The 13977-nt window shown below is 40.7% G+C and overlaps 1 protein-coding gene across 1 annotated transcript; it reads right to left on the bottom strand.

Moving 5' to 3' along the window:
- Positions 1–7486: 7486 nt before the first annotated feature.
- Positions 7487–13770, bottom strand: LOC124161583. The gene is made up of 2 exons (XM_046537962.1): positions 13665–13770; positions 7487–7885 (listed from the first exon to the last, which is right to left on the bottom strand). The coding sequence occupies exons 1-2, from the start codon at positions 13669–13671 to the stop codon at positions 7545–7547; spliced, it is 348 nt and encodes a 115-aa protein (XP_046393918.1). The 5' UTR covers positions 13672–13770; the 3' UTR covers positions 7487–7544.
- Between the last annotated feature and the right edge of the window lie 207 nt (positions 13771–13977).

A 13977-nucleotide genomic window follows, 5' to 3' on the forward strand; every position in this document is an offset into this window, starting at 1 on the left:
ATACTTAACATCAACTCTTAGGAGAGCAAGAAAAATGCGCAAAGCTATGAGAGAACTCCTTCTTGTAGATGATAGTGTTGGAGATGAATATGAGACCCTTTTGACGAACTAAGTCCATCGGAGGATTAAGGTTGAAATCCGGTATGTGAAAAAATACAGTTTGATGACTAAAAAAAAGGACATCAATGGGAGTCTTTCAAGGTATGTATCCCTTTAATATTCTATTTCATGCTTCCACATTCATGTCATTTTAAGTTTTAGGTGATGCTTGGCACTCAATTGATGCTGGTGTTTTTTTAAATTAATTTATTCCATTACGGAGTTATCAGGCGAATTTTTTTTTACAATACCTTTGTACGATTTGATTTAAAATTCGCATTTATCAGGTCCTGCCCATACTCAATTAGTTTACTATGGATGACCGAAGAGAAATTTCCTGTCGTCAAAATAACACTTACTTTACCGCTTCGTAATAATCTTTATGCATTAAGTTTGTAGCTTGTAAGTCTTCTCGCGTTCAAGTTGAACTTGGTGGTCCCCTGCCCGCGATGGCGAGTGCCGAGAACGACAGGAAGTGAATTCGAGTACGCATTTCACGCTTTTAGATTTTTAAATGACGATATCTATTTTTAGCGATTAAATGAAAAGTGAAAATTTTCAAGCGCGCGAAAACGCGACGGCTAAGTGTAAATGCTGGGAAAACCCCGTGTGACGTCATTCTGGTTCCCGCTGTCGCCGTGTGAGGTGACCTTGGGGCGAGGATGTGTGAGCCGCTGCGATGCAGGCTGCTAGCAGGTAAGAGGGTACCCTGCTATCAGGTAGCGCTTGGCTTAAATACGGATTATTAATACCTTATCAAACGAAGGAAACTTTCCGACCTTAGCCAGTTTTAATAGGTGATTATTAAGACATGCTTCCCTAAGCTCTGTGCCTCTTGCATGCATTGGTAATCTCAGACGATGTAAAACTCCTATCTACTCGTATAGCATCTAGGTCCCTGTGACGTCATGTGGAGTGGCATTGCATGGGCGCCAATCTGGCCTTTTTCAAATGCGGTTAAAATTGACCATTGCCATTCGTCTATACTGGGATTTGTAAAACCAAATAATTTGTACATTATGAATATTCTTACTTTGGGTAACGAATCGCAATCAATGCCTTTCGTTTTCTTTGGTGAAGGAAACTACCATATTTCTGATTCCTGTCTCCCCATTGCCGTGGTTCTCCTTTGCAAAACTCTAGTAATAACCACCAAAAGGTGCAACGCTATGACAGGCATCAGCGACAAAACGATAGGCGACAAGGCAACTTTCGGTAGCGCAGCAGTCAACCTGACTGCGGAACAGGCAGGTCAGCACTGCTAGTGTATAAATTATGATCGTTCCTTAGCGCGAATCCGCGAGGTGCGTGAGTGTGAGCGTGCATATTCTAGTTTTATTTTTTGTCTATTTCTTTGGTGTGAGTGGGCCGCTGGCGTAAGCGGAAGCTTCGTAAACCTGAGTGCGTGTGTGATTGAGACCCGCGCGGTATTTTGTTCCTCAAAGCAAATCCTTAAGGTGAGTGAGTGAGCTTGCGCGATTGTTTGTTTTATTGGGTTTCACTTTTATTTTTAACATAGTAAATTCATACACCACTCCTTTCTTTTGCCCAGCAAAGAGTGTGACCTTGGGGAATTAATTTACATTTAACTTTTAAACGGCTGTAGATCCATCATAAAAACACAAATGGTAATTTCCACACTATTTTGATTTAACACTAAACGACCGACCATGGTTTCGACACATTGTGTCATTTTCAAGGTCAAATGACACAAAGTGTCTATGCCATGGTTGATCGTTAAGTGTCAAATTAAATAGTGTGGAAATTACCATTTGTGTTTTTATCATAAATATAGCAATATTCCACTAAATCAAGCCTGAAACGATTTTATACAGCCGTAGATCGTTCAATAGGGTAGTTTCCTTCACCAAAGAAAACGAAAGGCATTGATTGCGATTCGTTACACACCATTAGTGAATTCATAATACACAAATTATTTGGTTTTAGAAATACCGGTTTAGACGAATGGCAATGGTCAATTTTATCCTCATTTGAAATGGCCAGATTGGCGCCCATGCGATGCCACTCCACGTGACGTCACAAGGACCTAGTTTCTATACGAGTAGATAGGAGTTTTTCGTCGTCGGAGATTACCAATGCATGCATGAGGCACAGAGCTCAGGGAAACATATTCTCTTAATAATCACCTATTAAGATTACCTAATTTCGGAAAGTTTCCTTCGTTTGATAGGGGAATAATAATCCTTATTAAAGCCAAGCGCTACCTGCTAGCAGGGTACTCTGCTACCTGCTAGCATTCTGCGTCGTATCAGCGCTCAAAGCCTCGCCCCAAGGTCACCTCACTTGCGGCTGCGGGAACCAGAACGACCGCGACGTCACACGAAGTTTTCCCAGCATTCATACTTAGCCGTCGCGTTTTCGCGCGCTTGAAAATTTTCCCTTTTCATTTAATCGCGAAAAAAAGATTTGGTCCTTTAAAAATCCAAAAGCGTGAAATACGTACTCCAGGAGTAATAATCTTTCGATTTAGGCACTAAAAAATATAGGCAACAACCCTATTACCTATATAACTTATGAATTCGAAGATGCAATAATTTTCGATTCGGTTTTTCTGAAGAATTCCCGCCGAGATGAATCTTGGTCAAACGGAAAAAGGAAAAACATTGTGGAAGAACTTATGAAATAGCGTCTAGGGCTGTGCGTTTTCATAAAACGCTTCGTTCGCGCGACCCTCCTCATATAGGATTCTGAGGTGACGCTCAGTCATTCGATCTTCGAAAGCAAAAAAAGGTTTCTCCGATAGAAATTCGTTACCATTTAGTGGACAAGTACTGTGAGAAGTGTACGGGAATCAAAAGCGAGGGGAAATTGTGCGGGGGTGGACGGGAAAACGACCCTGTCTGTCTGGTAGGCCGAGTTTGTCGGAATCAACGGCGGCTCGAATTGACGAGGTGGTGCGCAATAACCGGAGAATAAGCCTGCATGAGATAAAAGATGACGTTTAATGAAGAGTGTGGCTACTACTCTGTGCAGAATAATGTGTCGGAGGTTTTCGGTTGCGACAAGGTGTCCGCCAGACGGGTCCCTAAGCAGCTCACCGATGCACGCAAGAAAAAGCGCGTCCACATGTGTCACATCAAACGATCGCCCTACGCATTGAGTTCAGTTGGGATATCATCGACCACACTCCTTATTGCCTGAAAGTAGCCACGGGCGACTACCACCTTTTTCCCGCTTTAAAAAAAAGTCCTTTGGGGACAGAAATTCTAGTCAGACGATGGAGTCGTCTGACTAGAATGGTCGATGGAGACGCAGTCGTCAGTTGGCTTCGCGACGCGGCGGGAGAGAGTGGTACGGTGCCGGCATTGAAAAGCTGGTTACAAGGATGCAAAAAAATAATCGATCATAAAGGCGATTATGTAGGAAAATAAGGTGAATAGGAAGTGAAGTGAAATAAATAGGAAGTGGTCTGGCTTTCCAATGATGTACGCAAAGCTGAGAATAAATTGATTTTCTATTATAAAATATAGGAGACCTTTCTTTTCAATACGCCCTCGTAAATACATGATCTGTAATCATTTATGAGTAACTAGCTGACCCGGCGAACTTCGTACCGCCTAACAATCAATGAACTTACAGTTTACTTACACCATTTATAAATCAAGAGCGGCTGTATCGTTTTTAATCATGTTTAATTTATTATAATAAAATAAGGATACAAATTATATAAAAATACGTAAATGAGTACCAAAATTGCTTGTCAGAAAGACATTTTCTTTATTGAATCTTCATAGTGTGAATCGGAGCACGTTTACGCGGATTTTTTTCAACAAATTTTCTTACGTTTTAGCTTAAGAAATTTTGGGCATTGTGGTTTAATAAAGCAGTTCATGGAATAAAAAGTATACGCATTCAGTTGTTGGCTATTTGCGTTATTAGCTGTAAAAAAATGTTTTTAGGTCCAAGTCTGTTGCATGCACTTGGCCCATTCAGGGGGCAGGTTGACACGACCCCAGACCGACGCTTGACTGATGCTCAAAATCATGCAAGAAAAGACCCTATGAAGCAGCATTCGCATTAAATGACTTAAGGCGCGCCAGTTTTAGTATCCCTGTTTGGAAAAAATGCACTGCGTAAACGTACTGCATGCGTAAACGCACCACGGTGAGCCCTACACATTCGGGTTTAATGTCTTGCGTCAAGCACCTTCTGAGAAACAACAGTTTTTGTTTTGTTATCAGGCGCAAGATGAAGCGGATGAAGCTAAATAAATATAGCGAAGCAAAGCAGTGACGCAGCGAGGGGAGGTTTTGGGGGATAAACCCCCCCCCCCCAGAGCTTAGAGAATTTTTTTATGAAATATTTTGTTATTAATATTAGGGGGACGGATGACTAACAAACAAAACATATTTAACTATTCACACAGCCACAAAACCCACTATTTTGAACCATTTATCTTAAAAAATGTCTGGGGGAAGTTCCCCCACACTTCCCGCTTACCTTAGCGAGTTTTCTATACCCTACAGACCCGTGGTATTAGCTGCGCCCAAAACCCCCTATCCTAGCTACGCACTTGAAGCGAAGGAAGAAATACAGAGGATGGTTTATCGACTCGTGAACATAGCACGCTAAATTGACCATGAGAAAATCATGGGTTTTCATTAGCACATGAGCACAAACAACACAAAAACTGAAAGAATGACCATGCAATTTTTTAATCGTTATCACGAATGCAACACGAATTGTAAATTGAATACGCTTAAGCTCAAAAGGGCATATGAGTTGAGATCATGGAATCTACGGAATGAGGACTTCCTAACCTTTGAATTTTCCTTTGAGTAAAGTTGCGTGAATCAGATTCATCACCAATTTTTTTAATGATCAAACACGTTCCGTTGGATAGTTATGGTTGGTTTAGGCTTCGAAAGATCATGAGCACAGAAACTACATTTTTCTGTAAATCGTGCCTTGGTAAGCAAGGACTTAAAATATTCAGATAGATAGGTGGTGATTTCGTCCTCGTTTGTTACACATTTAAAAGATTCGAATCCATGCAGAGTACGAACTATTTGAATTTACCTCGTTTTAGTCATCCACATCTTCGTTCTTGCTCGCTAAATCAACCATCTTTCATTCTTTTGGTGATCAATCATATTCTGGAACTCTTTGTTGATGAGCTCACTGAAACTAATTTGCAATCATTCCAAGGAAATGAGTTAAAACTACTCGATTCCTCGACAGGAACACGGACATTACCGTTTGTCAACAATTGCTTGGAGATTTGTTTACAAACACGGTAGTGAAGTCTCAACTCGAGCTGGGCCACGGCTGGGCTTATAATCAGCTCGAATTAAATTTAAAAAATGTAATTTAAATTTAATTAATATTTTGAATATATTTAGTAATTAAAATGTTATATTGTTACTAAATTCAGTTATTAAAGTGGTAAAAACAAAACAAATTATTTAATTTGTAGTTTTGACCGACTTATCAATTGTTGTGTTACTATACTCCTAAAAGAATGTCCATAGGAAAGAGATGAATTTTTTTGTGAAATTATCCTTTTTTAATGGCCTATATGTTAACCCCGCCTGAGACGAATCCAAAGAACCAAATCTCATTGAAATCGGTGCAGCCGTTCTCGAGTTATAAGTGTTCTAACTAACACGATTTTCGACTTTCTTTTATATATATAGATTACGCTAATTTTTAGATCTCTATCTCAAAGGAAGCCATTGTTGACTATTGTCAGGCGATTTAGGGCCACCGTGCGCCGGTCCCTATTTTTTTTAGAATTGGGAAAATTTGTGATTTCCTACTCTGCAAGTGAAGTTTATATTGATGTGCTAAAATTTGTTTACTTTAAGGTAACGGCTACTTATGCGGAGCGTGTTGCGGGGTAGCGCTTAACACAAGAGTGGATCGGATTAAGGGGTAAATGCCTCGCCTAAATCAACGCTTTGAAATACGCCGAAAAAGAAACGAAATTTTCGAATGAAGCGCTTTTCTTTCACATTTTCAGGGGGATGGACTTTTACCAGCCAGAAATATACCAAGTTTGGGTCAGTGGTACTTTGGGCCCCGGGTACTGATCACTGTTATTTTCAACCCTTTGAATGCCAACCGATTTTCTAGGCACTATGCCAAAAGTACCGAGGCAGTTATGCTGATTTTGTTGTAGGTTAGGGAAATAATTAGGTCTCAAAAACAAGTTAAGGTATATATCATCAAAAACTTTAGGAAATCTTTATAATATGTGGTTTCACCTTTTTTATTATATTATTTGACGAGTTTTGGTATTATGAGTTAATTTCTTTAATTAAAAGGAAATAGTTAATGTTAAATAAAATGAATGCTGACTATTGAATTATTAGTGAGCTATCAGCATCTAAGAGTGACAACGCATGAAGAGCGCGATAGCGCTCCTGGCACTTTTCGCGAGAGATAGGAGGAGTGCGATAGCGCTCCCCGGCACTCTAAGGGTTAATGAAGCTAATTTTAGCTTGTAAATATACCAACGCTTCATTTCGGATGCAGGAAAACATGGCTTCTCCTGACTGAGAAAGATGAAACACCCCCTTACCTATCATGCGAGTTTAGGAGTCTTGACACTGTCCATATGACAAACACAAGAGGGAATCGCAATCTTGCTCTACCTCATCACCGAACTATCATTTACAACAAATCATTTACTGTTACTGCATGTAGGGAATGGAATAATCTTAACCTTTCAACTAGGAACTTATCATCATTGGTGTCTTTTAAGAGGAGGCTGCACAAAGCACTTTTCACTTCACAACTAGCTGGTAAATATACATGATACTGAGCAGCGCCTACGACAAAGCGATATGTATCACCGAATGCTTGTATATATATGTTATATTTTATATCTTAATTGCATGTGTAATATTTGTGTATACTTTGTACCTCATTGACTATGTTGTATTTTACAAATAACACGACTTTAGCTTTCACTCAGTAGGTTTTCGCAGGTTTATCACGCCCCCCTTCTTGTGTGGGCGTTTTCCTGTAGTGGGTTTTTTCGCTGAAGGATACTACACCCTTATCCCCATGTTTCTTCCCACAAACAGAAATCTTTTTTACACAAAAATTTCACACATAATTATTCATATTTTTTTATAGTTCACAAATAGTGTATATTTTATATCCTATGTATTTTAAACGTTTGTCTACAATTTTTTAATATGTTTCCATTGACGCTATCGAGGGGTTAGGTGGAAGAGGGGACTTCTTAGTTTCAATCTCGCCCGAATAAAGGCATTTTATTATTATTATTATGGCCGGCCAAGGGCGCGCGAGAAGGAATGCTCCTCCTCGACGGGTCCTCATATTACGTGATGTACCGATTCGTTAAAACGCGCGTGGATAAGCCTCGTCGCAGATGCAGAGGAAAGAAACGCAAGGGTTGAAGCATTTGGTTACATTTATTATTTCCAGTCGATTACATTATTCGCTTTGGTGGATCATGGAGTGCACCCGGCGGTTATCGGGTCATCGCATTTCAGGGTCACTGGGTTGAACTCGAGTCCGGATGGGCAGGGCATCTTGGTGCACTCCCAGTAGCGGGAAGAGTCGGAGTCGTCTGGAAAGAGGGCCGTGTCCCCGCGGGTCAAGGGGTGGCGGAACCCTCTTGGAGAGCAGCGACTACTGCTTGGGTCGAAGACCATGCCGTTGGGACAGTTGAAGCTGGCGCAGCTGTAGAAGAAGGCGCAGTTGCCGGGGAAGGGACGAACCATGTAGTCCTGCTTCGGAGAAGCAGCCACAACCACAACCACGGCCATCAGAGCCAGGAACGCCAGATAACCTGCGGTGAAAAGAACACTTCATGAACATGTGCGCCGAACACACTAAATCTAGTATAAAACTTCGAAGTATGAATTTGCTCACCATATGCTCGCTTGGTCGAGCAAAAATGGCTAGAAACATACCACACTATAAGATTTTACTTTGTGGAAACACATCGCGATACATGTGGAATAAAATCTCTTTTTTAAGTTCCACAGATATTACCTTAGAAATTGACCAATAGGGTCATTATCAAGGACCTTGATAAAGACTGTCGCAGTCTAAAACTATGTCGGTATGATAAAGATACATTTATGGAAGGGAAGGCTCTTTCCCCAGCGGTCCCTACATTTTGTGGGGTGTTCCTATACCGTCATGATCTTTTCAGCATATGCAAAGTAGAATTTTGTCCGAATTTTCTTCTTCTTCGTTCTATTTTTGCGATACAGCGCCTAACAAAATATTAATAATTGATTACAATTTTTGGCTTAATAGGCTTAAAAACACAGTTAGAAGGCGTGCAAGGAAGAGCTGTGGAGGACATGAAAAGTCGTTACGATAGTCATGTTAGCGTAAATGACCTCTTAGATAAACTTGGATGGGGATATCTGTATGACCGTAGACCGAAAAATAGGCTAAACCTATTAAATAAATTCAAGAGCAACGTATTTTCCGATTAAGTTAGCCATATCTTACGAACGCCAATATACTTCGGTAGATCAGATCATGTAAATGAAATAAGAGAGATAGACGGTTGAACAGACAGATTCAGAATGCCTTCTTTTCCTCGATCAACAAGACAATATAATGGCAGCGTTAGAACTTACAACTAGATTAGGTTACTTGAAGTGTATCCTACTAACTTATGTATACCTTAATGCATGTTTGTGAATTTTCTTATTATTTCTAACACCATGTTTTGTGTGCTCTAGTTTTAATGGCAGATAACCTTAATGAGTAGATCTCAAGTTTTGCATTTTCATGAATGTGGTAGTATAATTTGTTAGAATGCGCAACGTTTTTTGGACCGTGTGGTGTGCATGTGGGAATTCAATAGCATGCTTCATGCTGGTGATTGATCACCCCCTGTGAAACACCCTACAGGTGGCTCGCAGGGTATTATGTAGATTTAGATGTAAAGTTAGGTTAGTTCGCATTTAATAAGGGCATCCAATGGTATTTATGCTTAAATATGTACGAATAATAAGAAATATGTATTTTAAAGGGCGTCACTGTAAACGCGCCGTCGCAAAAATCCATGTAACTGGTTCAGGCTACAGCACTTTATTTTTTCCATTTCGGGACCCTCAGATTCCTTAATTTTATGCGCCCCTGATTTCGGAGATAGAATTGAAGTCTGATGAGCCATTTGTTGGGGTGAGTATGTTTGACCCGAAAGCTTGCTGCATCTTAAGACAGTGAAGTGCGTATTTGCAATTGGGTCAGACTTGGTGGCTGATTAATTGGCGTGAATTTGTGCCTCAAGAGAATCAATACCGACGTCAATCTTTCTTATGATTTATATTGTGAATTGCATTGAAACAATGGCTTTGCATTTCTTTCGAATCGATTTTGTCAAAGAAGAGAAAAAGTGTGCGCAGACTCCCGAACCCTGTTGACCTTACCCTGCCCTGACAACAAAAAGTTTGAGGTAGCAAATATGTAATTATAGCATACTGTTATACAATGACTCAAAACGGCTTGCATTGGAACCAATGTTTTATCTTAATTTGACACTTAAGGCCCTCCATAATTTACACTGCAACACGACCGTAAACCTCATTTTTTACTGCTGAAGGCCATAAACATTTCAGCCAACGCACAAAGCGAATGCAAACAAAGCTTGTACCAGCCTGTGAGTGAGACCTGAATCGAATGATCGTTTTTTCCGTCCGTCAGCTTTTGAAGTTCCTCATTGGTTATCGCTAGAGATACGTGAAAATCGCACTTTTTTTATTTTATCGCACTTTCAATAACAGTTTATCACGTCTATTTTTTAATTTTCATAATGAGGTAGATGACGATAAAATGTAGTTAAACATAGTTACATGACAAAATACAGAATATTTTAAATAGTTATCTCGTAGAACAATGATAAATTAAGGAATAAGACATATAGCGGCGAAGGTGTAGCTTGCCCGCGCCCACTTGTAGTTCGCGGCCACGTAGAGTCCCAGCCAACTAGCAGCTGGCCAGTCGCTCACATGCTTTAAGCGGTGAGTGTCGGCGGAGCATTTAAACTGCGCTCGGCACGAAATGTAGTAATCTTGCCGTCGAAAAGGCAAATTTGCGTAAAAGTGTCATAAAAGTCCAGTCATCGCATTTATTTGCGCACATCGCATCTATATCGCATTTATCGCATTTGCGATTTTCACGCATCCCTAGCTCTCGCTAATTCCCTCTTCTCCTTTTCGAACATTCCCTCTTCCCTTCGCTTTCCGTATTTGCGTCTGTCATTCAATTAACAACCAAACGCGGCGTTTCCATCGCTGATGGCGTCAGTGAGTTCTGATTGGCTGAAAGACGGATTGTTCGAAGCCATTTTGGCGCCATTGTTGGAGCGATCGCTCGGAAGGGACGATTAAAAAAAAAATGATCGCGTGATTCATAATGATTACTTATGGGCCGTGGGCGCCATTTAATTACGTCGTCAAATGATGAGGATTGGCCACCGTTAGGCTTCAGCATAATACGCATTAAGTGACATCGCTTAACCCCGACATTTTGATGCAGAGGTTTTGCGAAATTTATTTGGTTAAGAATTTTGATTCAGAATTTTTACGTGCAGAATATTGATTTAGCTCTTATATCCGAAAGTTGTGCACACCCTCAGTCGTCCAATTCCTTTCAGTTCATTTCCACGTCACTTTACATCATATTTCGGAATGCTTTAGGCACCGTATTCATCCACTGGCAAAAATAATTTCAGAAATCTGTCAAAAAATATCTCTCTTGCTATTTCTGGTTCATTAGCATAAAGTTTTATTTTTGCTTCAATGCTCATTTCCTCTTGAAATTGGTAATCGTAAAATATCTCCATGTGAATGGCCAGCGCCAAGTTCCGGACATTCAACCACTGTAAAAACCCATTAAGATCGTTGAATCACGAGAGGGCTACATTGGCTATCATTTTCTTATAAGATTTGATAATCTCAGATCAAAATTATGCGTAGTTACCAGTTATCTTGTTTACGAGGCCTTTTATCAAATTCGGCGCATCGCTAATCGAATTGTCAAGATAAACGTAATTTTCGTTATCTTCTCCCCAGAGGTTTATTCGCGCTAATTATATTTTGTTTATGACTTAGGCTATTGCGGATAATTGAATCATTTTAATGTATTTACGTATTTTCCAGTAATAATGCACAGCTTTTCAGATTCTCTCGCTCGTAACTCTCTTTTCCTTAATCGGTAGGTACTCGCTTTTTTATCGCAATTGACTTCTATCGACTTATTTCAATCTCAAATGGGCACAAACTTAAGGAGTAGAAGCAATTAAGAATTCTTTTATTGAGCACACTGCAGGAAAATGGTCACATTAATAAGGACACCGTTAAGAAAAATAATAAGCCAAGATGGCTTTCATGGACAGGAGAAAGAGCTGATGAGAGGATCGTTATGTAAGAGTTTAAAGAGAAGGTTAGTGAAGAGTCTGATCTACAGAGAAGCGCTTTACGGTGCGGAAATTTGGACGCTTAGGAAGGAGGACGAGAGAAGATTAGAGGCATTCGAGATGTGGGTGTGGAGGAGAATGGAGATGGTGAAGTGGACGGAGAGGAGGAGGAACGACGAAGTGCTGGATATGGTTGGCGAGGAGAGGCAACCTTTAGATGAGATACGGAGGAGACACAAGGTATGGATGGGAGGAGTACTTAGCGGAGAGGGGATGTGGAGAACAGTTGGGTAAACCAGTGAGAGGAAGGAAGAGAAGAGGGTTTTTAGATAGAATGAAAGCGAGTCAGCCCTTATTGTGAATCGAAGGGGGAAGTTCAGTGTGGAAGATTTGGGTAATAGGTCATGCTTCATGATAACTTTTCTTCCTCTAAAAATAAGTACTTTTAGCGGTAATTACATTTAATAAAAGATACAGTGTCCGGCGTGATACGGTGGAAATCTTTGATATTCAGCTTAGTAAAACCACTTCTCTGTTTCCACACACTTTTATTTAAACCGACCATGGTTTCGGCAACTGGTACCTTGATAATGGCACCAGTTGCCGAAACCAGGGTCGGTTTAAATAAAAGTGTGTGGAAACAGAGAAGTGGTTTTACTAAGCTTAATAATTACATTTAGCCAGTGCTCATGAGTGGTCGGTGAAATAATTCGAAGCGAGCAGTGAGGTGCCGTCGGAATTCGTACTTATCAAACCGAAAATCGAGGATAGGTACAAGTGCGCACACGGAGGAAACGGCGATTGCATTGTGAAGTGGTCATGCTGAAGCTCATTTCATCTACTCGGGGACTGAAATCAAAACGGAGACTTATTCAACCGTCTAAAATAAGTCCCCGGAAGGAGTTGAGTAGTACGATTGACGCCGCGCCGTCCGTGGCAAAGCGTTGAATCAAAGAGAACATACTCTTTCGTTTATTGGTGGGCATGTTCAACCAATGATTTGTGCCGATATGCTAACTAATAACTTGAAATATTAGTGTGAAGGAAATCGCGTGATTTCAGGAGGATTCGAGCCCACATCTTCTTCGTGTATGTCTATCAGGCATGTATGCATCCTTTCACCAGCAGACAATTTCTTTTCGCTACAAATGTCTGCCTTTGGTGCGGAAATAACGGTTTGCAGTCAATGTTACTGATAAAGCTACTACTGGGAGCATTAGGCGTAAGGCAGAAGAGAGTTATGATCAATGCTGATTTTAATGGAAAATTATTGCGCGAAGCGTGGATACACAAACGGAATAATTAGATTGAGGTGTGATTGATATCAATTTCCTATGGAATTAAATGGGTGCGGAGTGTCGCAGTCATTTGTTTTAGCGCTTAACATCCGCTTTTTGGTCACTCGGTCATTGAGTCATTATAACGTCTATGCATTGAGTCATGGAATAAATTAAATAGGGATGAAGGAGAGCATTTGGATGGTAGATGACTGAGAAATAGGTCAGAGTAAGTGGGGAAGTTCGCTCAGGAGACCGCGTTCATCGTACCACATCCATCTGATAATTATCATGCCACAGAACTATGGATCTATTTTTCATAAGGGGACGTTATATTTTTACCTCTAATTATTTAATTGATTTCCCTTTTAGTTTTTGAAAGCACAATCGACATTCCCCAGAAAACCAGACAGTCATTCCTCAGAACAAAATGCAGATGAGCTCTTGTGAATATCAGTTAGTTATATTTCAGTTTATTTAAAATATTGCTCATCTATCCATAGGATCGGGAAAATGAGAGAACTGCTATTGGCAGCGCAAAAGGAATTCTGGTGTACACGAGGCGGAAAATCAAAAAGAACCAAAGGAGTCAAGAAATAATAAAGGTAAAAGACGGAAGTAGTAGGCAGAATAAAAACAAAATAACGGAAGTGGCATTAGAAGCAGTTGAAGTGGTAAGGGCACTTGACGAATTGAAACTCCCAAAACAAGTGCTGAGTTGAGGAAGAAGGCGTGGGAGGGCATGGAAAAGTAGCACTACATGGTGCGCAGAAAGAAATGGGCTTTCGATTGGGATTGGGACGGTTAGGCAAGTGGAAGAAAAAAAGGGGAATGGACCGAAGGACACAGAATGCGCAAATGAGAAGGCAGTGTCTCCAAAAGTGGAGTGCATATGCATCGGTACTCACGGGACATGTTGAAGAGTCCGCGAAACGTGCAGACGACGACGAAGACTTGTTTCAGTGCTTCAATCAGATTGGGCAGTGCTCGACATCGGTGTCCCAATCGTCCTCTTTATATGCGACGGGGGAGGGGGCGAGGACTATCTCCTCTCGATCCAAATAATCTCCATGCGGGCGGGCGATCTTCTTTCCCTCTCCACGAATCCAGCCTCTTGCTCGCTCAACTCATGAAAATGTCTTGCCGAATCATTTGCTGCAATTATGTTGATGACCGTCTACGCCTCTTGTGAACAGCAAGTGAGGGGTGATGTTGTAAAGT

The sequence above is a fragment of the Ischnura elegans genome, chromosome 6, assembly GCF_921293095.1.
Source record: "Ischnura elegans chromosome 6, ioIscEleg1.1, whole genome shotgun sequence".
NCBI classification, from domain to species: domain Eukaryota; kingdom Metazoa; phylum Arthropoda; class Insecta; order Odonata; family Coenagrionidae; genus Ischnura; species Ischnura elegans.